Below are 23,129 nucleotides of genomic sequence, written 5' to 3'. Positions count from 1 at the left end.
CGCTTGATGGGTGGGATAGAGAGGGTAGGGATTCCCCATCTACTATCCTCTTCTCCTAGGTCTGGTATTCCTTCTAGGGGGAGTGGTTCATATGTACAATTAAAATCCCCTGCTACTAGGATATGTCCAGGTCCACTCTGCTCTCCTAGCTGGGCCTCAAGCTCCATCATTGTGGGTGAGATACACCCATTTTTTGTTCCCCTGATATAGACATTATAGAGGTCAACAGTTATACTTCCCCGTAGGCCCAAAAGGGAGATACCAAGAATATCCGGTGTTCCTGTCTTCTTAGTAATTATCCTGCAGTTGAGCAGGATGCTTATCCAAATGATAAGCCCCCCCGATGGCCGCCCCTTCCCTGCCTTGGGTTTTACTGCTGGTGAGAAAAAAGTGACAAACCCAACCCGATGCAGTGGTTCAGTGGCCCATGTCTCTTGAAATATACAGATTTTGTGGGCATCAACCAGAGCATTCCACTCCGGGAGGCCTAGTTTCCTTAACATCCCAGCAAGGTTCCAACTGAGGATTTTTAACTCGCCATGTGCTGAGTTTCCGTCTGGGATCACAGTACATTGGGGGTTAGATGAATCTGCTCTGTCCCTAATTAATGTAGGTGATAGCACCTCTAAGTTTATAGGGAGAGATGTACCCTGTACTGCATCATTCGTAGTGATATTAGCACAAGGGAGGTTAGTATCTAAACCTCCCTTGAGGGAAAGTCAATCAACCTCATCCAATACACAGTACCTGTTTGGATGGGCAAACTGTGTATAGCAGGGGTTGAAGGACAAGGACGAAGACGGATCCTGCCATGGCTGCTGCCATTGATGATTAACAGAGAATGGTGGCTGGGGGAGCTGTTGCCATTGCTGGGCAGGTTGGAAAAAAGGTTGTAAGGGGTGGGAAGGTTGTTGCCACTGTGGGCCAACATGGTGCGGGACAAGAGATGAAAAATTAGGCTGCTGCTGCCAGTGGTTAGGGGCATATTGAGGGGGACGTACAGGCCCTTGATTACTTGGAATAATTGGCCGGTGGAAGTTGGGTCTTGTCGAGTTGGGAAGGAAGTAAGACAAGGGGAGTGGTTTGATTTGGGTCGCAGGACCGCTGTTAGGTGCATTACAGATGAAGGTCGCAGCCCCCACATCCCTAAAGTTAACAATAATTACATCCCCTGATATTGTTTTCTTACTCCTACCAACCCAATCCCCTCTACGCACAGTAAGGATTTCCCCACTCATCCCACTAGGTAGTGGTCTGTGTAGTTGGAGCCACTGGGCGCATTTATTTCTTAACTCTACATAGGTCTCTTTAGCTCCTTCCTTCAGTGGGGGGACAGCAGTCAACACAACCACAAAAGGAGAGACTTCTGGTGGCAGGCTAATAGATTTATAACGGGCCTGCCTTGACTTAGGGGCTTCAGAGTTATTGGTAGAGTGAGAGGCTGGGGTATTCGTAGGTTTCCCTTTGGAATCCGTGGCTTGGGACGTGGTAGGTTTAGTGCCAGCAGCTAGTTGCTGCACGGATGAAGGATTAGTTACTGCTTTTGTAGTGGAGATAAGTGGCGGTTCAGCAAAAATGTTCCCTGAATGGGGAGAATGAGAAGCAGGTTGGTCCTTGGTGGATGGAAACATTTTGACCTTATCGGTTGTGGACTTAGTGAACTTAGCTGGAGGTTGGGGATTGGATGGTAATTCTCTGTGCCCTTGTTGCTGAACAGGCCCAAGCTCATTAATCTTATTGGGCCATTTAGTATTAATGAGCGATGTTAATCTATCAAGTTTAGAAATCAAGGGTTTGATTTGGGCCGCTATTGTGGCTTCAAGATCATGTTTGAGATCCGTGACCATGTTTTCGACCCAGCATGGAATGCCAGGCGCTGTGTGCGGAGTAGGTGTTACCAAATTGTGATTGCTAACTTTGGCTTTGGTCTTCTCCTTAGGTTTAGGCTCCTTGGTTTTGGGCTTATTCACTACTTTTGTGGGGATAAAAGTAGCCTTTCTCCTGGAATCACTGGGCACGAAAGGGGTCGACTTGGCAGTTAGCCCATCCAGGCCCGGCTCCGTCTCCTTAGGTGTCCGACAGGCTTCCAAGTCTGGGGTCGCCTCCAGATCCACAAAGGACGGGTCTGACTCTGAGCAGGTAACTGACAAGTCGACGGCACTCGGTACTGTAACAGTGCCCATAGTGGTCAAGGGCAAAGGCAAGGAACAATTATTCGTGGCTTGCAAGGAGGGTGAATTGACATTTGCAAGTGAGCCCAGGGAGGAGCGTTTGGCATTCATGAGGTCCAGGGAGACTCTTTTCTCTAGGAGTACAATACTCTTGTCGATTGTCTCATTTACCCTTGAGATGAAAAGGTCAATAGGGCCAGTCACTTGTGCTACCTCCGTGGCTTTTTTGGTACAGCTTCTTGTTTTGTGCCGCATGGTTGATGTTGATAAGGCTATGCCAGATATCGAATGGCTATGGCCTCAATAAAGAATAAGTGGCGATCGGCCTACCCGGATAGTGATTTCAGGGCGATAAGACAGGGATTCAGGGCCTGGGCCGTCCTCTGCCGTCCTTGAACGGCCTTAAACGGCCCGCTCTTTGCCCGGTCTTCGCCCCGGCCGTTGCCCCGCGCGCGTCCCGCGTGCGCGTTAGTCTGCACGAAGTTTATAGGAGGAGCAAGTAAGGTAGAGGGGGCGGGAAGAGGACCATCTGCGGCCGATCAGCGCCGCGCTGCGCGCTGGTCCTCGCAGTCCCGCCTCGAGCTGAAGGGTTGGTGTTAACTCCGTGGAATCGCGTTGGTGCTCCTGTGCACTACCAGGTGACCTTGGGCAAGTTAGTCAGCAAAAAGTCTTGCCTTCGAGCTGCACCCGCGAAGCGGGGGCCGCGAGGCTGGGAGATTAAAGCTGGCGCTGGAAGCAGGGAAGAAGGCTAAGAGGCAAGCAGGCAGCAGGCAGCGCTCTCAGCGTCCCAAAGGCAGAACCCACACTGCTCACACACCGCTAGGTCTTTATCGGTGGAGGGGGCGGGAAGAGGACCAGCTGCGGCCGATCAGCGCCGCGCTGCACGCTGGTCCTCGCAGTCCCGCCTCGAGCTGAAGGGTTGGTGTTAACTCCGTGGAATCGCGTTGGTGCTCCTGTGCACTACCAGGTGACCTTGGGCAAGTTAGTCAGCAAAAAGTCTTGCCTTCGAGCTGCACCCGCGAAGCGGGGGCCGCGAGGCTGGGAGATTAAAGCTGGCGCTGGAAGCAGGGAAGAAGGCTAAGAGGCAAGCAGGCAGCAGGCAGCGCTCTCAGCGTCCCAAAGGCAGAACCCACACTGCTCACACACCGCTAGGTCTTTATCGGTGGAGGGGGCGGGAAGAGGACCAGCTGCGGCCGATCAGCGCCGCGCTGCACGCTGGTCCTCGCAGTCCCGCCTCGAGCTGAAGGGTTGGTGTTAACTCCGTGGAATCGCGTTGGTGCTCCTGTGCACTACCAGGTGACCTTGGGCAAGTTAGTCAGCAAAAAGTCTTGCCTTCGAGCGGCTCCCGCGAAGCGGGGGCCGCGAGGCTGGGAGATTAAAGCTGGCGCTGGAAGCAGGGAAGAAGGCTAAGAGGCAAGCAGGCAGCAGGCAGCGCTCTCAGCGTCCCAAAGGCAGAACCCACACTGCTCACACACCGCTAGGTCTTTATCGGTGGAGGGGGCGGGAAGAGGACCAGCTGCGGCCGATCAGCGCCGCGCTGCACGCTGGTCCTCGCAGTCCCGCCTCGAGCTGAAGGGTTGGTGTTAACTCCGTGGAATCGCGTTGGTGCTCCTGTGCACTACCAGGTGACCTTGGGCAAGTTAGTCAGCAAAAAGTCTTGCCTTCGAGCGGCACCCGCGAAGCGGGGGCCGCGAGGCTGGGAGATTAAAGCTGGCGCTGGAAGCAGGGAAGAAGGCTAAGAGGCAAGCAGGCAGCAGGCAGCGCTCTCAGCGTCCCAAAGGCAGAAGTAACAACATACAGTGTAGGGAGGCTGTGCCTTGAATGACTAGAAACATCCACACTGGCAGAAATTAAGCAACACTCATCTTTACTTAAAGATGGTGTTGATTTGCACGATTTCATTCTGGGACCACGCAAACAGCGTCAAAAACGTTTCATAGCAACCAGTATATATGCGGCTTACAACAAGGCTTGGAAAGTCACACAAATTGAAACAGCAGAAAAATTTCGAGAAATTTATTGTATTAATTTGGAAAAATCACTTTCTGTTGTGGACAATGGGTTAATGACTCTGTCCTCCAGAATATATTCACTGGACAGTATTGTATCATCTGCCATAGATATAATAGACAAAGACTTGCTAATGTTACAGCATGGCCAGTCACATTTGCATTCTATTGTACAGTTAGGCTGGACGCTGCAAAATCTTCGTTCAGGCTATGTGCCATGGCGTTTAATCAACACAACGTCATTGTTTTCCATCTTTAACCTTACTGATAAACAAATCAGCTTGGCACAGAAAGGAGCAGACTATACAATCCTGAGCATTGGAAAACTTGAGAGATTACCATTGACAATGTCAGAAAGTACTGTCATTGAATGGATAATACACGGGATTATCACAATTCCGATAACAACTTTTCAATTTAAAAATTGCCTTGAATACATACCGACTGGTCAGTATGAACGTTTGGGTAAAGGGTACATTAAGTCAGCATGGAAATTACCATATACACACACATGCTACAGTGACAGCAACAAAAATGTATTTCTTAGTGTTGAAAATTGCAAACATTCACTAAGCCGTATACTTTTGTGCCAGGGTATTAATTTACACGGGCCTGTGAAGGAACTTCAAACAACCTTTCATGCCACCAACATGTCACACCTGCAACGCAGATAGAGCCTTTCTTTATGCAGCTCTCGAACGGGAGTTACATTCTAATAATGGATCACAGCTGTTGTGGCCTTATGCCAGGGAAAGCATATCTCGTACAAGTAACTTCCATGGTCAAATGCTGTATGCAAGCATTGTTTCCAAACGGCCCTGGAGACTCCGAGACTCCCATATGGCCTTGTTTGAATGTCTCTTCTATACGAATTGATACTTTAAGCAGAATGAAGTCTGTGCTTTTACAGACAACAGTGCCCATCACGTCATCAAAAGAGACGTATGATCTCCAAGTTGCAAGGACGGCTTCGGAAATACATGACCTTTTATCAACAAATTGCCCCGTGCATTTCACAGAAATGCTTAGACAAATTCTAAACATGTCAGATGCCGTAGGTATCCCAGGCATATTTAAGACGATTTTTAGGGGACTGTTAACACCATTCAAAGCAATCCTGGGAATCATTCCCAATTTTGTCCATTCAGTCTTTGGCGGCATACCCCGGATTTTGGGACTTGTAGCAGGCATTTTATTTTTTTTGACCCTCCTGCTCCGATATGGCAAGCCAAAACACAGACATAACTCCAGCAGGGATGGAAGAAACGATCCTAGCAATACGCTACCGGGACCGAATAACTAGAGTCCTTGGATTGGCCAGGCTGAGAGATCTGAACATGACCTGGTTCCTTTCATTCAGACCTATATGGCAGACCTGCATCTTACCAGTGCTTCGATGTATGCTATGCGGAGATGAATGCGTGTTGGACACCTGTCTTGCACTTCCATCAGCAGTACCAATGGATATCGATACTTTGCTAAGTCCTGTAACGGCTCACGCATTGTGTTGTCCCCAGCGGCTACCAATCCTGATGATGGCATTCGTTGAGACTCCTGTGCTACGACTAAGTGGTGACAGTGGAGCAATAAATAAAAGCAACATCACCCAGGAACGACCTTCTGTGAGCATTGCTGATCCAGACATCGATGATAGCAATCATTCTCACACCTGCCAAGTTACAGCATTATCGAACTTGGTCGAACTGTCACCTGATTTTGTAGACCAATTCTTTGAGAGCCTGTCTGATATGATGTTCTCCCCTGAACAAAAACAGTAACTTTTGAAAAGCATTCCGACACACAGCGTTCCCATGAACTCTGAATTCGGCCTTCAGTTCTCCGAAGCTCCAACGCAGCTCTCTGAGGCTCCAAGGCTCCGAAGCTCCAACGCAGCACTCTGAGGCTCCAAGGCCCTGAAGCTCCAACGCAGCTCTCTGAGGCTTCAAGGCTCCGAAGCTTCAACGCAGCTCTCTGAGGCCCCAAGGCTCCAGAGCTCCAACACAGGTCTCTGAGGCTCCAAGGCTCTGAAGCTCCAAAGCAGCTGTATGAGGCTCCAAGGCTCCGAAGCTCCAACGCAGCTCTCTGAGGCTCCAAGGCTCTGAAGCTCCAACGCAGCTCTCTGAGGCTCCAAGGCTCCAAAGCTTCAACGCAGCTCTCTGAGGCTCCAAGGCTCCAAAGCTCCAACGCAGCTCTCTGAGCTTCAATGCTCCGAAGCTCTAACGCAGCTCTCTGAGGCTCCAAAGCTCCAACGCAGCTCTCTGAGGCTCCAAGGCTCCGAAGCCCCAACGCAGCTCTCTGAGGCTCCAAGGCTCCGAAGCTCCAACACAGCTCTCTGTGGCTCTAAGGCTCCAAAGCTCCAATGCAGCTTTCTGAGGCTCCAAGGCTCCAAGGCTCCAAAGCTCCAACGCAGCTCTCCAAACTTCAAGGCTCCAAAGCTCCAACGCAGCTTTCTGAGGCTTCAAGGCTCCAAGGCTCCAAAGCTCCAACGCAGCTCTCCAAACTTCAAGGCTCCAAAGCTCCAACACAGCTCTCTAAGGCTCCAAGGCTCCGAAGCTCCAACGCAGCTCTCTGAGGCTCCAAGGCTCCGAAGCTCCAACACAGCTCTCTGTGGCTCTAAGGCTTCAAAGCTCCAATGCAGCTTTCTGAGGCTCCAAGGCTCCAAGGCTCCAAAGCTCCAACGCAGCTCTCCAAACTTCAAGGCTCCAAAGCTCCAACGCAGCTTTCTGAGGCTTCAAGGCTCCAAGGCTCCAAAGCTCCAACGCAGCTCTCCAAACTTCAAGGCTCCAAAGCTCCAACGCAGCTCTCTGAGGCTCCAAGGCTCCGAAGCCCCAACGCAGCTCTCTGAGGCTCCAAGGCTCCAAAGCTCCAACACAGCTCTCTGTGGCTCTAAGGCTCCAAAGCTCCAATGCAGCTTTCTGAGGCTCCAAGGCTCCAAGGCTCCAAAGCTCCAAGGCAGCTCTCCAAACTTCAAGGCTCCAAAGCTCCAACGCAGCTTTCTGAGGCTTCAAGGCTCCAAGGCTCCAAAGCTCCAACGCAGCTCTCCAAACTTCAAGGCTCCAAAGCTCCAACACAGCTCTCTAAGGCTCCAAGGCTCCGAAGCTCCAACGCAGCTCTCTGAGGCTCCGAAGCTCCAATGCAGCTCTCTGAGGCTCCAAGGCTCCGAAGCCGAAACGCAGCTCTCTGAGGCTCCAAGGCTCCGAAACTCCAACGCAGTTCTCTTAGGCTCCGAAGCTCCAACACACCTCTCTGAGGCTCCAAGGCTCCGAAGCTCCAATGCAGCTCTCCGAGGCTCCAAGGCTCCGAAGCTCCAACACAGCTCTCTGAGGCTCCAAGGCTCCAAAGCTCCAACGCAGGTCTCTGAGGCTCCAAGGCTCCGAAGCTCCAATGCAGCTATCTGAGCTTCAAGGCCCCAAAGCTCCAACGCAGGTCTCTGAGGCTCAAAGGCTCCGAAGCTCCAACACAGCTCTCTGAGGCTCCAATTCTCCAAAGCTCCGAAGCTCCAAAGCAGCTCTCTGAGGCTCCAAGGCTCCGAAGCCCCAACGCAGCCCTTTGAGGCTCCAAGGCTCCAAAACTCCAACGCAGCTCTCTGAGGCTTCAAGGCTCCGAAGCTCCAATGCAGCCCTCTGAGGATCCAAGGCTCCAAAGCTCCAACGCAGCTCTCTGAGCTTCAAGGCTCCAAAGTTCCAACACAGCTCTCTGAGGCTCCAAGGCTCCGAAGCTCCAACGCACCTCTCTGAGGCTCCAAGGCTCCGAAGCTCCAATGCAGCTCTCCGAGGCTCCAAGGCTCCGAAGCTCCAACACAGCTCTCTGAGGCTCCAAGGCTCCAAAGCTCCAACGCAGGTCTCTGAGGCCCCAAGGCTCCGAAGCTCCAATGCAGCTATCTGAGCTTCAAGGCCCCAAAGCGCCAACGCAGGTCTCTGAGGCTCAAAGGCTCCGAAGCTCCAACACAGCTCTCTGAGGCTCCAAAGCTCCAAAACTCCGAAGCTCCAACGCAGCTCTCTGAGGCTCCAAGGCTCCGAAGCCCCAACGCAGCCATTTGAGGCTCCAATGCTCCAAAGCTCCAACGCAGCTCTCTGAGGTTCCAAGGCGCCGAAGCTCCAAGGCAGCTCTCTGAGGCTCCAAGGCTCCGAAACTCCAATGCAGCTCTCTGAGGCTCCAAGGCTCCGAAGCTCCAACGCACCTCTCTGAGGCTCCAAGGCTCCGAAGCTCCAATGCAGCTCTCCGAGGCTCCAAGGCTCCGAAGCTCCAACGCAGCTCTCTGAGGCTCCAAGGCTCCAAAGCTCCAACGCAGGTCTCTGAGGCCCCAAGGCTCCAAAGCTCCAATGCAGCTATCTGAGCTTCAAGGCCCCAAAGCTCCAACGCAGGTCTCTGAGGCTCAAAGGCTCCGAAGCTCCAACACAGGTCTCTGAGGCTCCAAAGCTCCAAAACTCCGAAGCTCCAACGCAGCTCTCTGAGGCTCCAAGGCTCCGAAGCCCCAACGCAGCCCTTTGAGGATCCAAGGCTCCAAAGCTCCAACACAGCTCTCTGAGCTTCAAGGCTCCAAAGTTCCAACACAGCTCTCTGAGGCTCCAAGGCTCCGAAGCTCCAACGCAGCTCTCTGAGGCTCCAAGGCATCGAAGCTCCAACGTATCTCTCTGAGGCTCCAAGGCTCCAACGCTCCAACGCAGCTCTCTGAGGCTCCAAGGCTCCAAAGCTCCAACACAGCTCTCTGAGGCTTCAAGGCTCCAAAGCTCCAACGAAGCTCTCTGAGACTACAAGGCTGCGAAGCTCCAATGCAGCTCTCTGAGGCTCCGAGGCTCCAAGGCTCCGAGGCTCCAAGGCTCCGAAGCTCCAACGCAGCTCTAGAGGCTCCAAGGCTCCAAAGCTACAACGCAGCTCTCTGAAGCTTCAAGGCTCCAAAGCTCCAACGCAGCTCTCTGAGCATCAAGGCTCCAAAGCTTCAACGCAGATCTCTGAGGCTCCAAGGCTCCGAAACTCCAACGCAGCTCTCTGAGGCTCCAAGTCTCTGAAGCTCCATCGCAGCTCTCTGAGGCTCCAAGGCTCCGAAGCTCCAACGCAGCACTCTGAGGCTCCAAGGCTCCGAAGCTCCAATGCAGCTCTCTGATGCTCCAAGGCTCCGAAGCTTCAACGCAGCTCTCTGAGGCTCCAAGGCTCCGAAGCTCCAACGCAGCTCTCTTAGGCTCCAAGGCTCCGAAGCTCCAATGCAGCTCTCTGAGCTTCAAGGCTCAGAAGCTCCAACGCAGCTCTCTGAGGCTCCGAAGAGTTAACGCTGCTCTCTGAGGCTCCAAGGCTCCGAAGCTCCAACGCAGCTCTCTGAGGCTCCAAGGCTCCGAAGCTCCAACGCAGCTCTCCGAGGCTCCAAGGCTCCGAAGCCCCAACGCAGCTCTCTGAAGCTCCAAGGTTCCGAAGCTCAAACGCAGTTCTCTGAGGCTCCGAAGCTCCAACGCAACTCTCTGAGGCTCCAAGGCTCCGAAGCTCCAACGCAGCTCCCTGAGGCTCCAAGGCTCCGAAGCTCCAATGCAGCTCTCTGAGGCTCCAAAGCTCCAACGCAGGTCTCTGAGGCTCCAAGGCTCCGAAGCTATAATGCAGCTCTCTGAGCTTCAAGGCTCCAAAGCTCCAACGCAGGTCTCTGAGGCTCCAAGGCTCTGTAGCTCCAACGCAGCTCACTGAGGCTCCAAGGCTCCGAAGCTCCAACACAGCTCTCTGAGGCTCCAAGGCTCCGAAGCTCCAATGCAGCTCTCCGAGGCTCCATGGTTACGAAGCTCCAACTCAGCTCTCCGAGGCTCCAAGGCTCTGAAGCTCCAACGCAGCTCTCTGAGGCTCCAAGGCTCCAAAGCTTCAACACAGCTCTCTGAGGATCCAAGGCTTTGAAGCTCCAACGCAGCTCTCTGAGCTTCAAAGGCTTCAAAGCTCTAAAGCAGCTCTCTGAGGCTCCAAAGCTCCAACGCAGCTCTCTGAGGCTCCAAGGCTCCGAAGCTCCAACGCAGCTCTCTGAGGCTCCAAGGCTCCGAAGCTCCAACGCAGCTCTCTGAGGCTTCAAGGCTCTGATGCTCCAACGCAGCTCTCTGAAGCTCCAAGGCTCCGAAGCCCCAATGCAGCTCTCTGAGGCTCCAAGGCGCCGAAGCTCCAAACGCAGCTCTCTGAGGCTCCAAGGCTCCAAAGCTCCAACACAGCTCTCTGAGGCTACAAGGCTCCGAAGCTCCAATGCAGCTCTCTGAGGCTCCAAGGCTCCGAAGCTCCAACGCAGCTTTCTGAGGTTCTAAGGCTCCAAAGCTCCAACGCAGCTCTCTGAGGCTCCAAGGCTCCAAAGCTCCAACGCAGCTCTCTGAGCTTCAAGGCTCTAAAGTGTCAACGCAGCTCTCTGAGGCTTCAAGGCTCCGTAGCTCCAACGCAGCTCTCTGAGGCTCCAAGGCTCCAAAGCTCCAACGCAGCTCTCTGAGGCTCCAAGGTTCCGAAGCTCCAATGCAACTCTCTGAGGCTCCAAGGCTCCGAAGCTCCAACGCCGCACTCTGAGGCTCCAAGGCCCTGAAGCTCCAACGCAGCTCTCTGAGGCTCCAAGGTGCCGAAGCTTCAACGCAACTCTTTGAGGCTCCAAGGCACCGAAGCTCCAACGCAGCTCTCTGAGGCTCAAAGGCTCAGAAGCTCAAATGCAGCTCTCTGAGGTTCAAGGCTCCGAAGCTCCAACGCAGATCTCTGAGGCTCTGAAGCTTTAACGCTGCTCTCTGAGGCTCCAAGGTTTCGAAGCTCCAACGCAGCTCTCTGAGGCTCCAAGGCTCAGAAGCTCCAACGCAGCTCTCTGAGGCTCCATGGCTCTGAAGCCCCAATGCAGCTCTCAGAGTCTCCAAGGCTCCAAAGCTCCAACGCAGTTCTCCTAGGCACCGAAGCTCCAACGCAACTCTCTGAGGCTCCAAGGCTCTGAAACTCCAACGCAGATCTCTGAGGCTCCAAGGCTCTGAAGCTCCAATACAGCTCTCTGAGGCTCCAAGGCTCCGAAGCTCCAATGCAGCTCTCTGTAGCTCCAGGGCTCCGAAGCTCCAACGCAGCTCTCTGAGGCCCAAGGCTCCGAAGCTCGAACGCATCTCTCTGAGCTTCAAGGCTCCGAAGCTCCAACGCAGCTCTCTGAGGCTCTGAAGCTTTAACGATGCTCTCTGAGGCTCCAAGGCTCCGAAGCTCCAACGCAGCTCTCTGAGGCTCCAAGGCTCCGAAGCTCCAACGCAGCTCTCTGAGGCTCCATGGCTCTGAAGCCCCAACGCAGCTCTCTGAGGCTCCAAGGCTCCGAAGCTCCAACGCAGTTCTCCTAGGCACCGAAGCTCCAACGCAACTCTCTGAGGCTCCAAGGCTCCGAAACTCCAACGCAGCTCTCAGAGGCTCCAAGGCTCCAAAGCTCCAACGCAGCTCTCTGAGGCTCCAAGGCTCCGAAGCTCCAATGCAGCTCTCTGTAGCTCCAGGGCTCCGAAGCTCCAACGCAGCTCTCTGAGGCCCCAAGGCTCTGAAGCTCGAACGCATCTCTCTGAGGCTCCAAGGCTTCGAAGCTCCAACGCAGCTCTCTGAGGCTCCAAGGCTCCGAAGCTCCAACACAGCTCTCTGAGGCTCCAAGGCTCCAAAGCTTCATTGCAGCTCTCCGAGGCTCCAAGGCTCCAAAGCTCCAACGCAGCTCTATGAGCTATAATGCTCCGAAGCTCCAACGCAGCTCTCTGAGGCTCCAAACCTCCAACGCAGCTCTCTGAGGGTCCAAGGCTCCGAAGTTCCAATGCAGCTCTCTGAGGCTCCAAGGCTCCGAAGCTCCAACGCAGCTCTCTGAGGCTCCAAGGCTCCAAAACTCCAACGCAGCTCTCTGAGGCTCCAAGGTTCCAGAGCTCCAACGCAGGTCTCTGAGGCTCCAAGGCTTCGAAGCTCCAAAGCAGCTCTCTGAGGCTCCAAGGCTCTGAAGCTCCAACGCAGCTCTCTGAGCTTCAAGGCTCCGAAGCTCCAACGCAGCTCTCTGAGGCTCCGAAGCTCCAACCCAGCTCTCTGAGGCTCCAAGGCTCCGATGCTCCAACGAAGCTCTCTGAGGCTCCAAGGCTCCGAAGCCCCAATGCAGCTCTCTGAGGCTCCAAGGCGCCCAAGCTTCAAATGCAGCTCTCTGAGGCTCCAAGGCTCCAAAGCTCCAACGCAGCTCTCTGAGGCTACAGGGCTCCGAAGCTCCAACGCAGGTCTCTGAGGCTCCAAGGCTCCGAAGCTCCAACACAGCTTTCTGAGGATCTAAGGCTCCAAAGCTCCAACGCAGCTCTCTGAGTCTCCAAGGCTCCAAAGCTCCAACGCAGCTCTCCGAGCTTCAAGGCTCTAAAGCGCCAACGCAGCTCTCTGAGGCTCCACGGCTCCTTGGCTCCAACGCAGCTCTCTGAGGCTCCAAGGCTCCAAAGCTCCAACGCAGCTCTCTGAGGCTCCAAGGCTCCGAAGCTCCAATGCAACTCTCTGAGGCTTCAAGGCTCCGAAGCTCCAACGCCACACTCTGAGGCTTCAAGGCCCTGAAGCTCCAACGCAGCTCTCTAAGGCTCCAAGGCGCCGAAGCTTCAACGCAACTCTCTGAGGCTCCAAGGCACCGAAGCTCTAACACAGCTCTCCGAGGCTCAAAGGCTCCGAAGCTCCAATGCAGCTCTCTGAGCTTCAAGGCTCCGAAGCTCCAACGCAGCTCTCTGAGGCTCTGAAGCTTTAACGCTGCTCTCTGAGGCTCCAAGGCTCCGAAGCTTCAACGCAGCTCTCTGAGGCTCCAAGGCTCCGAAGCTCCAACGCAGCTCTCTGAGGCTCCATGGCTCTGAAGCCCCAACGCAGCTCTCTGAGGCTCCAAGGCTCCAAAGCTCCAATACAGTTCTCCTAGGCACCGAAGCTCCAACACAACTCTCTGAGGCTCCAAGGCTCCGAAACTCCAACGCTGCTCTCTGAGGCTCCAAGGCTCCGAAACTCCAACACAGCTCTCTGAGGCTCCAAGGCTCCAAAGCTCCAACGCAGGTCTCTGAGGCTCCAAGGCTCCGAAGCTCCAATGCAGCTCTCTGAGCTTCAAGACTCCAAAGCTCAAACGCAGGTCTCTGAGGCTCCAAGGCTCGGAAGCTCCAACGCAGCTCTCTGAGGCTCCAAAGCCCCGAAGCTCCAACGCAGCTCTCTGAGGCTCCAAGGCTCCGAAGCCCCAACGCAGCTCTTTGAGGCTCTAAGGCTCCAAAGCTCCAAGGCAGGTCTCTGAGGCTCCAAGTCTCTGAAGCTCCAAGGCAGCTCTCTGAGGCTCCAAGGCTCCGAAACTCCAATGCAGCTCTCTGAGGCTTCAAGGCTCCGAAGCTCCAACGCAGCTCTCTGAGGATCCAAGGATCCAAAGCTCCAACGCAGCTCTCTGAGCTTCAAGGCTCCAAAGTTCCAACACAGCTCTCTGAGGCTCCAAGGCTCCGAAGCTCCAACGCAGCTCTCTGAGGCTCCAAGGCTTCAGAGCTCGAACGCAGCTCTCTGAGGCTCCAAGGCTCCAAAGCTCCAACGCAGCTCTCTGAGGCTCCAAGACTCCGAAGCTTTAACGCAGCTCTCTGAGGCTCCAATGCTCCGAAGCTCCAACTCAGCTCTCTGAGGCTCCAAGGCTCCGAAGCCCCAACGCAGCTCTTTGAGCCTCTAAGGCTCCAAAGCTCCAAGGCAGGTCTCTGAGGCTCCAAGTCTCTGAAGCTCCAAGGCAGCTCTCTGAGGCTCCAAGGCTCCGAAACTCCAATGCAGCTCTCTGAGGCTTCAAGGCTCCGAAGCTCCAACGCAGCTCTCTGAGGATCCAAGGATCCAAAGCTCCAACGCAGCTCTCTGAGCTTCAAGACTCCAAAGTTCCAACACAGCTCTCTGAGGCTCCAAGGCTCCGAAGCTCCAACGCAGCTCTCTGAGGCTCCAAGGCTTCAGAGCTCGAACGCAGCTCTCTGAGGCTCCAAGGCTCCAAAGCTCCAATGCAGCTCTCTGAGGCTCCAAGACTCCGAAGCTTTAACGCAGCTCTCTGAGGCTCCAATGCTCCGAAGCTCCAACTCAGCTCTCTGAGGCTCCAAGGCTCAGAAGCTCCAACGCAGCTCTCTGAGCTTCAAGGCTCCGAAGCTCCAACGTAGCTCTCTGAAGCTCCCAGGCTCCAACGCAGCTTTCTGAGGCTCCAAGGCCCTGAAGCTCCAACGCAGCTCTCTGAGGCTCCAAGGCTCCGAATTCCAACGCAGCTCTCTGAGGCTCCAAGGCTCCGAAGCCCCAACGCAGCTCTCTGAGGCTCCAAAGCTCCAACGCAGCTCTCTGAGGCTCCGAAGCTCCAACACAGCTATCTAAGGCTCCAAGGCTCTGAAGCTCCAGCGCAGCTCTCTGAGGCTCCCTGAGGCTCCAAGGCTCCTAAGCTCCAATGCAGCTCGATGAGGCTCCAAGGCTCCGAAGCTCCAACGCATCTCTCTGAGGCTCCAAGGCTCTGAAGCTCTAACGCAGCTTTCTGAGGCTCCAAGGCTCCAAAGCTCCAACGCAGGTCTCTGAGCTTCAAGGCTCCAAAGCTCCAACACAGGTCTCTGAGGCTCCAAGGCTCCGAAGCTCCAACACAGGTCTCTGAGGCTCCAAGGCTCTGAAGCTCCAACGCAGCTTTCTGAGGCTCCAAGGCTCCTGAGCTTCAACGCAGCTCTCCGAGGCTCCAAGTCTCCAGAGCTCCAACGCACCTCACTCGCAGCTCCTTGAGTTCTCTACTGGAAATCACTGGTTTGAGGCAACTTGTGGATTAAGGCATTGACATTTCAGTGAGGGTTTGTGAACTCTAAAGATCCAAAAATATGTATTTCAAGATTATCTCAACTAATTGATGATTCTTGTATTGAACTCCACTATAGTGGTGTTTACACAAGCATCGATCGACTAGTGGCTGAGCTCATAAGAAAATAAAAATAAATAAAAATAAAAAACTCAGAAAAAGGTTTTAACATCTACCCATGTCTAATAGGGTGGGAACCTCTAACATAACCGCCATCTGCAGCTCTTGTACAAACTTCAGATCTGGATCCCTTATTATAGGCAAGAGGCATTGGATGCAAGGTAGAGCAAGGAGAACACCAAGGTGGGGTGGAAGATACGTGTTACAAGAGGCGTAGGCCACTCTGTTTTAGTTGGGACTATTCTGTCAGCAACCAGTCTTAGAATGAAAACACAATTCTTCTTCTGGAAAAGTGGCAAGAGTTCAGGAAAGATTGTCTGAAACTCGTAAAGGAAAAGAGATACATGAAAATAGTACCTGATTTTGTAAAAAGCTCGCTTGCAGATGATAAACAAAGGCCTCCTGCCACGAAGAAGAAAAAAACATAATTAGGACATGTAACTGAGTTTACAATATTCGTACTCAAACTGAAGGGCCACAAAGTCACAGGCTTATACATGTTTTAATACTTGGATTTTCATTTTGTCTAGGAAAAAAGTATTTAATAAGCACAACTTTATCCCTCAGCTCTTTAATATGATGTCATTAATAATACCTAAAGGTTAATTTGCAAACAGAATGGCAATGACCATTTAATCTGAGGAACTGCATTTACGAACAGAGAAAGCACCAACCTTGAGATGCATCCAAAACATATTGGTACTTTGGAAAATATGCATGGTAATATAGTGCACCGGGTGATAATCAGAGGCGTTGATGCCAATGCGTTGCACTGAAGTGTTTATGTATGAGTATGGGAAAACCTCACAGATTTTCATTATCCAAAAAAAGGAATCCTTTTCAAAACATAGCAGAAACCATACCCCTTCTGCCATGCAAGTCAAACATGCTTAAGAGGTGTCCTAGATTTGTTGCAACTAACCAATAACAGACAGGATTAGGCGGGATCTAAGTTGGACAATAATTAAAATGAAACTATTGTTGGCTCTAATTGAGGGGTTCATATGTATTTGTTGGCTGCAGAATATTATTATCAAAATCAAACTGGTTAGAATGAATCTGATTTTCGATATGTTTGAGTTCAAGTTCAAGTTCATTTCAAAATTTGTATAGCGCACTACTCACCCAGAGGGTCTCAAGGCGCTTGAGGGAGGGGGGGTACTTTCTTATCGAATATCCAAGTTTTTAGTTGCTTTCTGAAGGAGAGGTGGTTCTGTGTAAGGCGGAGGTGGGTGGGGAGAGAATTGCGGGTTTTGGCCCCTAAGTAGGAGAAGGATCTTCCCCCCATGGTGGATCTATGGATGTGCGGAATTGCGGCGAGGGCTTTATTGGACGATCGTAGTTGGCGGGTGGGGGTGTAAAAGGACAAGCGCAGGTTGAGGCATTCGGGTCCTAGGTCGTAGAGGGCTTTGTGTGCGTGGGTGAGGAGACGGAACGTTATTCTCTTGTTGACGGGGAGCCAGTGGAGGTCTTTCAGGTGACCGGAAATGTGAGCTTGGCGGGGGATGTATAGTATGAGTCTGGCTGAGGCGTTTTGGATGCGTTGGAGTTTTTTCTGTAGTTTGGCTGTGGTTCCGGCGTAAAGGGTGTTTCCGTAATCCAGTCGGCTTGTGACCAGTGCGTGGGTGACCGTTTTTCTTGTTTCTGTGGGGATCCAACGGAAGATTTTTTTGAGCATGCGTAGGATGTTGAAGCATGATGATGAGACGGCGTTGACATGTCTGGTCATCGAGAGGGAGGAGTCCAGGATGAAGCAGAGGTTACGTGCGTGGTCCGTTGGTATGGGTGCGGTTCCCAGGGCCGGTGGCCACCATGAGTCGTCCCAAGCAGAATGGGATGAGCCTAAGATGAGGACTTCCATTTTGTCCGAATTTAGTTTTAAACGGCTGTTCTTCATCCACTCGGCTACATCTTTCATTCCTTCGTGTAAGTTGGTTTTGGTGGTGTTTGGGTCTTTGGTGAGGGAGAGGATCAGCTGGGTGTCGTCTGCATAGGAGATGATGTTGAGGTTGTGTTGGCGCGCGATGGATGCAAGGGACTCATGTATACGTTGAAGAGGGTGGGACTGAGTGATGATCCTTGTGGTACGCCGCAGATGACTTCGGTGGCCTCTGATCTAAAAGGGGGAGGCGGACTCTCTGGGTTCTTCCGGCGAGGAATGAGATGATCCAGTCCAATGCTTTTCCTTGTATTCCGACGTTGCTGAGGCGTTGTATGAGGGTGCTATGATAGACTGTGTCGAAGGCTGCGGAAAGGTCAAGTAGGATGAGGGCAACTATTTCTCCGTTGTCCCAGGGATGGCAGCTGTCCTTGGAGTCACAGAAACCACAGACCCATGGAAAGAGAAAAGTACTTCTCCTTAGGTTTTGACTTTCAGTGAGAAGTGGAGTCAAACAAACAAGAATACTCTTGAAGGATGAACATCTAGTTGAGGCAGCTCAAGTATCACTCACAACAAATAGTTTGTCCAGGCAGTGTCATTCTTTACAAAGCAAAGATTTCAGCCAGATGTACTAAGCATTTTGTGACCTGCAAACCCTCTTATTCCGAATTTACAACCTCAAAATTGCTTTTCCTTACTTATAAATCCCAATATAGGAGCCAATAAGCTTTTAACGCCTTTTAAAATGTCATTGTGACCTCATAACAAATCCATTTTTGGAAGGAGCATGTTGTAGGGGAAAAGGGACGCGTAGTGGAAAAGGGTGCTAACCTGCAAAATCGCATGTTAGCACCCTTTTCCACTACGCTTCCCTTTGCATCTCTAATGAGATGGAAAGTGCGCATTCCAGAGCAAAATAATAGGAGAAATATCGCTAAGCGACATCTCTCCAATAAGCAATCTGTTGTTGATAGAGCAATATTTTTATCTCCGCTTCTTTGGCTTTTAAAGACAAAAAAGCGGAGATAAAGCCCTAGATAATATGCCCCACAATGTCTCCGCATTGGGTTCCTAGGTCAGCCATTGCGAACAATGCTCGTGTCCATCTCCTTATGGTTACTATAAGTGGCTTTATGAAGACAGAAGTTAAATGACTGTCCAAATGTAACACTGCAGCGGAATGATATTTTTAGGAATGCTGCTCCAAGAATTTTGTAAGAAAAACTAATCATCATGAGAAATTAAAACAATAAGGAGTGCTTTAGTAGCAGGTTCCAATGTATAAAGCCCATAAGGAGGACTATGCAGACGCCTCTCAATTATACTCACGGAGCATCTTACGAACAGACAATGCTTTATATTTAATGTTTTTTTTCTGTGAAGTTAAGCCTTTAAAATCATGGTTTCCAGACATTTTTGTGAATGCTAATTCTTCTGTTTAATCATGAGCCCGGGGGTTGTACATTACAAAGTGGATTTAGGGGCCATTTGTGGTGTGTAGCTTAGAGAGTAAGAGATACACTCTCTTCTTGTAGGAAGTCCATTGAAGTACTATGATAGTGTTGAAATCCAGCTGGAGCCATTACTCTACATTTACCTGTCATAGGCACATTCAGGCCAGGTAGGTTCTCCTATTTTGTCACTGGTGAATTGGGGACATAACCGAGTGGGAAAAAGGAGTGAACAGGACTCTCCTAAACTCAGCTCTACACCCGGGACCAATAGCAACCACTTCTACCATCAAGGGAATATAGACTTTGTCACTGAAGGTAGGTTCTCCTATTTTGTCACTGGTGAATTGGGGACAAAACCTAGTGGGAAAAAGGAGTGAACAGGACTCTCCTAAACTCAGCTCTACACCGGGACCAATAGCAACCACTTCTACCATCAAGGGAATATAGACTTTGTCACTGAAGGTAGGTTCTCCTATTTTGTCACTGGTGAATTGGGGACAAAACCTAGTGGGAAAAAGGAGTGAACAGGACTCTCCTAAACTGAGCTCTACACCCGAGACCAATAGCAACCACTTCTACCATCAAGGGAATATAGACTTTGTGACTGAAGGTAGGTTCTCCTGTTTGAAATGGAAATTGGCAAGAATAATAACATGAGCCAGTTGGCAACAATACCCAACACACTTTTGATGGCTGCTTTCATGAGGCTCTTCCTAGCTTTAATAAAAAAAATATCTTTCTTTTTTGTCCCTTGAGACGGCACCTTCCTTTACACGATATTCACACACCCCCATTGCTACTGATTTGAAGCAGAGTGGGATGTCTACTCACAGTTGGAAAGCATCTAAGAAGCCCTATAACAATGATTATGTTTTTTACGGGGTGTTGGAGATTGGGGGATTTCGAGTTTATATTCAGCATATGCAATTTGTGTAAGACACATATATTTTTAAAATGCATTAATAATTAATCGAAACGATGTATAAAAGTATTTAAAATCAATGTAATTATGTGTTCACAAAAAAAGTATTGTTACGTTAATTTAACATTATTTCCTATTGGGTTTTATTTTATTTCTCTGCCTTCATTATTTTCTTTACTTCAGTTTTTTTAGTAACAACTTACACTTGCATTTTCTGAATAGCCATAAGTTGTAAACATACTTAAAAGTGTAAATTCCTTCAAAGTGTCATTTGCCTTTGTGAATCAGAACCCAGATGTGTTAGCTCCATAATGAGTTGAGGGACTTGGTTGTCCTATTCTGTGCCTCGTTCACCCAACTCTTTGTGACCGCTCATCATCTTCAGGTGATGCAGTGCATCTTTCTTTGCTCTTTCAAGACCCTCTTTTGTGATTCATAAGTCTCGCATTCAGGTACCTTTGGTTGGTTATTCAGCCTCTGCCAGTCCCAGAACGACTCTTGCTTCTGATAGTGAGCATCCCATTCCTCTCCAAGTCTCCCACCTGTACAACAGCCTGAAATCTGGCCCCATTAATATAGTGTGTTGTGCTATCACCATATTCACATAGATCCACTGAAAACATTATTGGGATTTCCTTAAAGGGCAAGGTGCATTTGAATTATACGTGAATCTCTGGAGGACACCAGAATAAGTGTTGCTAATGCAATTTGAAGAAGCCAGACCCAGAATGATTGAAGGATCCTTTCTGAATATCTGTCATGATGTAGGCCTGACCACTAACGCCACTTTCAGATCCCCAGCCATGCTTGACGGGAGCATCGGAAAGAAGCAATTGGTGCAGCTGGAGTACCACTGATACCAGGCTTGGCGCCCTAAAGCTGCCACCCAGCGGTGCACTCAATATGCACCGCTGGGAAATGTGTAGTGGCCTGGAAAGTGGTTGACTTTTTCTCAAGTGCAATCACCACCCAGACATTACGGGGCAGATATACAATAACTAGTGAATCCCTGCATATCAGCAGGGATGCGTCAGTTATTGTGCGTCACGGCTCAGCCACTATGGATGTGCTGCATTTACAATGCGGTGCACCATGGGGCAAAAATGGACAGACGTATGGCACATCTGTGCCGTAAAGGCGGCGCATTGCTGGAGTGCCCTATCTGTACAATGCTGCGGCAATCCTTATGCCTGCTTCAAGCAGGAGCAAGGTTTTGGGCTCAAAAGTGACTGAGTGAAATCTTGGACATTTCATTCATCCACTTTTAGGAGGCGTTCCCCCCCCCCCCCGCACAGGAACACCTACTTCTGGCGCAGGGCTTTACAACGTGACGCATCCCCCAGATGCGTCACATTGTAAATACCCCGCAGCATGGCGCTAGTTTTGCGCTGCAGCTGCGTCATAAAAGTGACGCAACGGCGGCGTAAAAGAGGTGCAAGGGGCTAGTAAATTTGCCCCTTAAGATCTTCCTCACACCAAACTCTCTTTCAGGCTCTCAGTGTGAAAGATGGCAGTTCTTCATCTCCCTGGCGGCCTCCTGTTTTCTGGCTCCACCTCCCTTTGTTGAGGGACACGCATGCCTCAGGCAGCAAATATTCAGTCACAAAGTCTATATTCCCTTGATGGTAGAAGTGGTTGCTATCGGTCCCGGTGTAGAGCTGAGTTTAGGAGAGTCCTGTCCACTCCTTTTTCCCACTAGGTCATGTCCCCAATTCGACAGTGACAAATGACGTCTTTAACCTCAAGTCAAAAGGTTGTGGGTGGGTGAGATCCCACAAATCTTGAAGTGGGTATGAAACATACTTCAAAATATTTTTTCCCCTGCATTCTGGGTAGCTTCAATGAGATGACTGAAGTTTGCAAAAAAGTGATGGTGGAATTTTAATCTCAGCCACAGGTAATTATTGGGTCCACATCCCAGTCCACCCTTATTTTGCACTCCATGCCACGGCAGTTTGGACCGACCCAGTTGTAATTCAGTCTTGACCCTGCTTCAATAGGAACAGTCCAGCCCGAACTGCCAGGCAGGGTCCTCCCTAAACCGGAACACAGGCAAACCGGGATCTACTTGAGTCTACCTTGGACTCGACAGTCTACAAAAAAGTGATGGATGGAATGCTTAAATTAATCTCAGCCACCATTAACAGCTCCGGCTGCAACCCAACCCACTGATATCGTTCACACCATGCCACCTCAGTTGAATAATTAGATTCAATTCAATTCAAAAATGCTTTATTCGGTATGTAAAAATACAACCATATAGCAACAGACATAGTAACAAACAACATACATATATATCAGATTTTTAAAATACATTTCTGCTAAAATATTTACAAAATTTTATCAGAGGTAAAGCACAAATGATTATAGAATTATTTCTACGTGCAATACAATATAGCGGCATTCATCTGATATTAATGGTAGTGCAAAGTAGCCAAATAAAGTGCAATTATTAATTCCGTCGTTACTAAAGTGCAATGTACATTTAGCAGCACAGAATCAAATACTTAGAGTGTCTAAGCTAAGCTACTTCATAATAAAGTGCAAGTGCTATGGCCTATTTTCAGTGCTCAGAGAAACGATAGCAGCGATTATACAATATTAATATATGTGCAAATTAGCATGATAAAGTGCAAGGTGTCAATAGCATCATACCAAAAATACACAATACGTTCAACAGCCCAAATTTCAAGTACTTAGAAATGATAAAGCATTATTGAATGAGTTCATATAATAATTGACTTTCTTACAGAAATACATTTTAAAATATAAGTGGCCACATGGAAACATACATCTGGGGTCTCTATATTGAACATCAGTTGCATTGCTTTTTGTATATTACACGTGTTATATTTTAAAAAGATGGGTTTCAAGTAAAATTTTCTATAAAAAGTTACAGGATAACATAAAGTGGCAAATTCGATAATGAGCATACTTTCTAGTACTTATTTCACCCAAGTCTAATTGAACTCTAATATATCAATAAACAGCAAGCATCGTTTTTAAGACAAACTTACCAGCAGGACAGGAATAGAGATTAGAACATAGTCACCTGCTAACCTGTAATAGAAAATAAAACACCATGAACCAACGTATATCAAAAGAGAACATTTTGGGAGAGCTCATATTTCTGGAAGCATAATGCAGAATTCTCTTCAGCTCTGAAATGAATTCCTGTGTTTCAAGAGCCACAAAGGGGAACATTATGCAATGTCTCTTTATTGATGTTTTCCAGACATTGAAAAATAGGTCACAGTTCGACTGGTTAGACCAAACGTATCTAATTTCTGGAACTCCTTTTTATTTATGGTGTTAAAAATACAGCGGGCACAGGGCCTATTTGTGATTGCAATAGAAATCTGACACCAGAGGGGCATATTAGCAAGAACCTTGTTAAAAGTATCGCCATTTTAGCTGCATTTTCCTGCTGCTAAAACGGCAAAAATGGGCTTGCGAATATGCGTTATAGAATTCCAATGGAAGCCCAGGTTAGATGTGCAGGACATCTAACCTGGGCTTCTATTGGAATTCTATAACGCATATTAGCAAGCCTGTTATCGCCGTTTTAGCGGCAGTTTCCTGACGCTAAAATGGCGATAATTTTACCGAGGTTCTTGCTAATATGCCCCAAAGTGTTTCTCCTCTGTTTCCCCATCCTCGCCTGGGCAGCAGGTCACCGGAATGTAGTTTTTTTCAACTGGACATGTGGTAAATGAAGCAGCTGGCCAGGGTGGCTGGGTGGAAGGATAACAGGCATTATTCTGTTTTTGAGAGGGGGGTTGAGGGTAATGCTGTGTGTGCTCTGGGAGGTT

The 23,129-nt window shown here is 50.2% G+C and overlaps 1 protein-coding gene across 1 annotated transcript in view; it reads right to left on the bottom strand.

Annotated features, from left to right (window-relative positions):
- Positions 1-23,129, bottom strand: part of LOC147718104 (multidrug and toxin extrusion protein 2-like) — a 615,385-nt gene that overhangs the window by 362,329 nt on the left and 229,927 nt on the right. Inside the window, exons 5-6 of the mRNA XM_086919188.1 lie at positions 22,335-22,377; positions 15,417-15,461 (exon numbers count right to left, since the gene is read on the bottom strand). Of these exons, the coding sequence (XP_086775314.1) occupies positions 15,417-15,461; positions 22,335-22,377 (88 nt within the window). The remainder of the gene's footprint in view (positions 1-15,416; positions 15,462-22,334; positions 22,378-23,129) is intronic.

The sequence above is a fragment of the Lissotriton vulgaris genome, chromosome 4_2, assembly GCF_964263255.1.
Source record: "Lissotriton vulgaris chromosome 4_2, aLisVul1.2, whole genome shotgun sequence".
Lineage (NCBI taxonomy): Eukaryota > Metazoa > Chordata > Amphibia > Caudata > Salamandridae > Lissotriton > Lissotriton vulgaris.
Note: the sequence above shows the minus strand (reverse complement) of the source record. Positions and strands in the feature narration are given on the sequence as shown.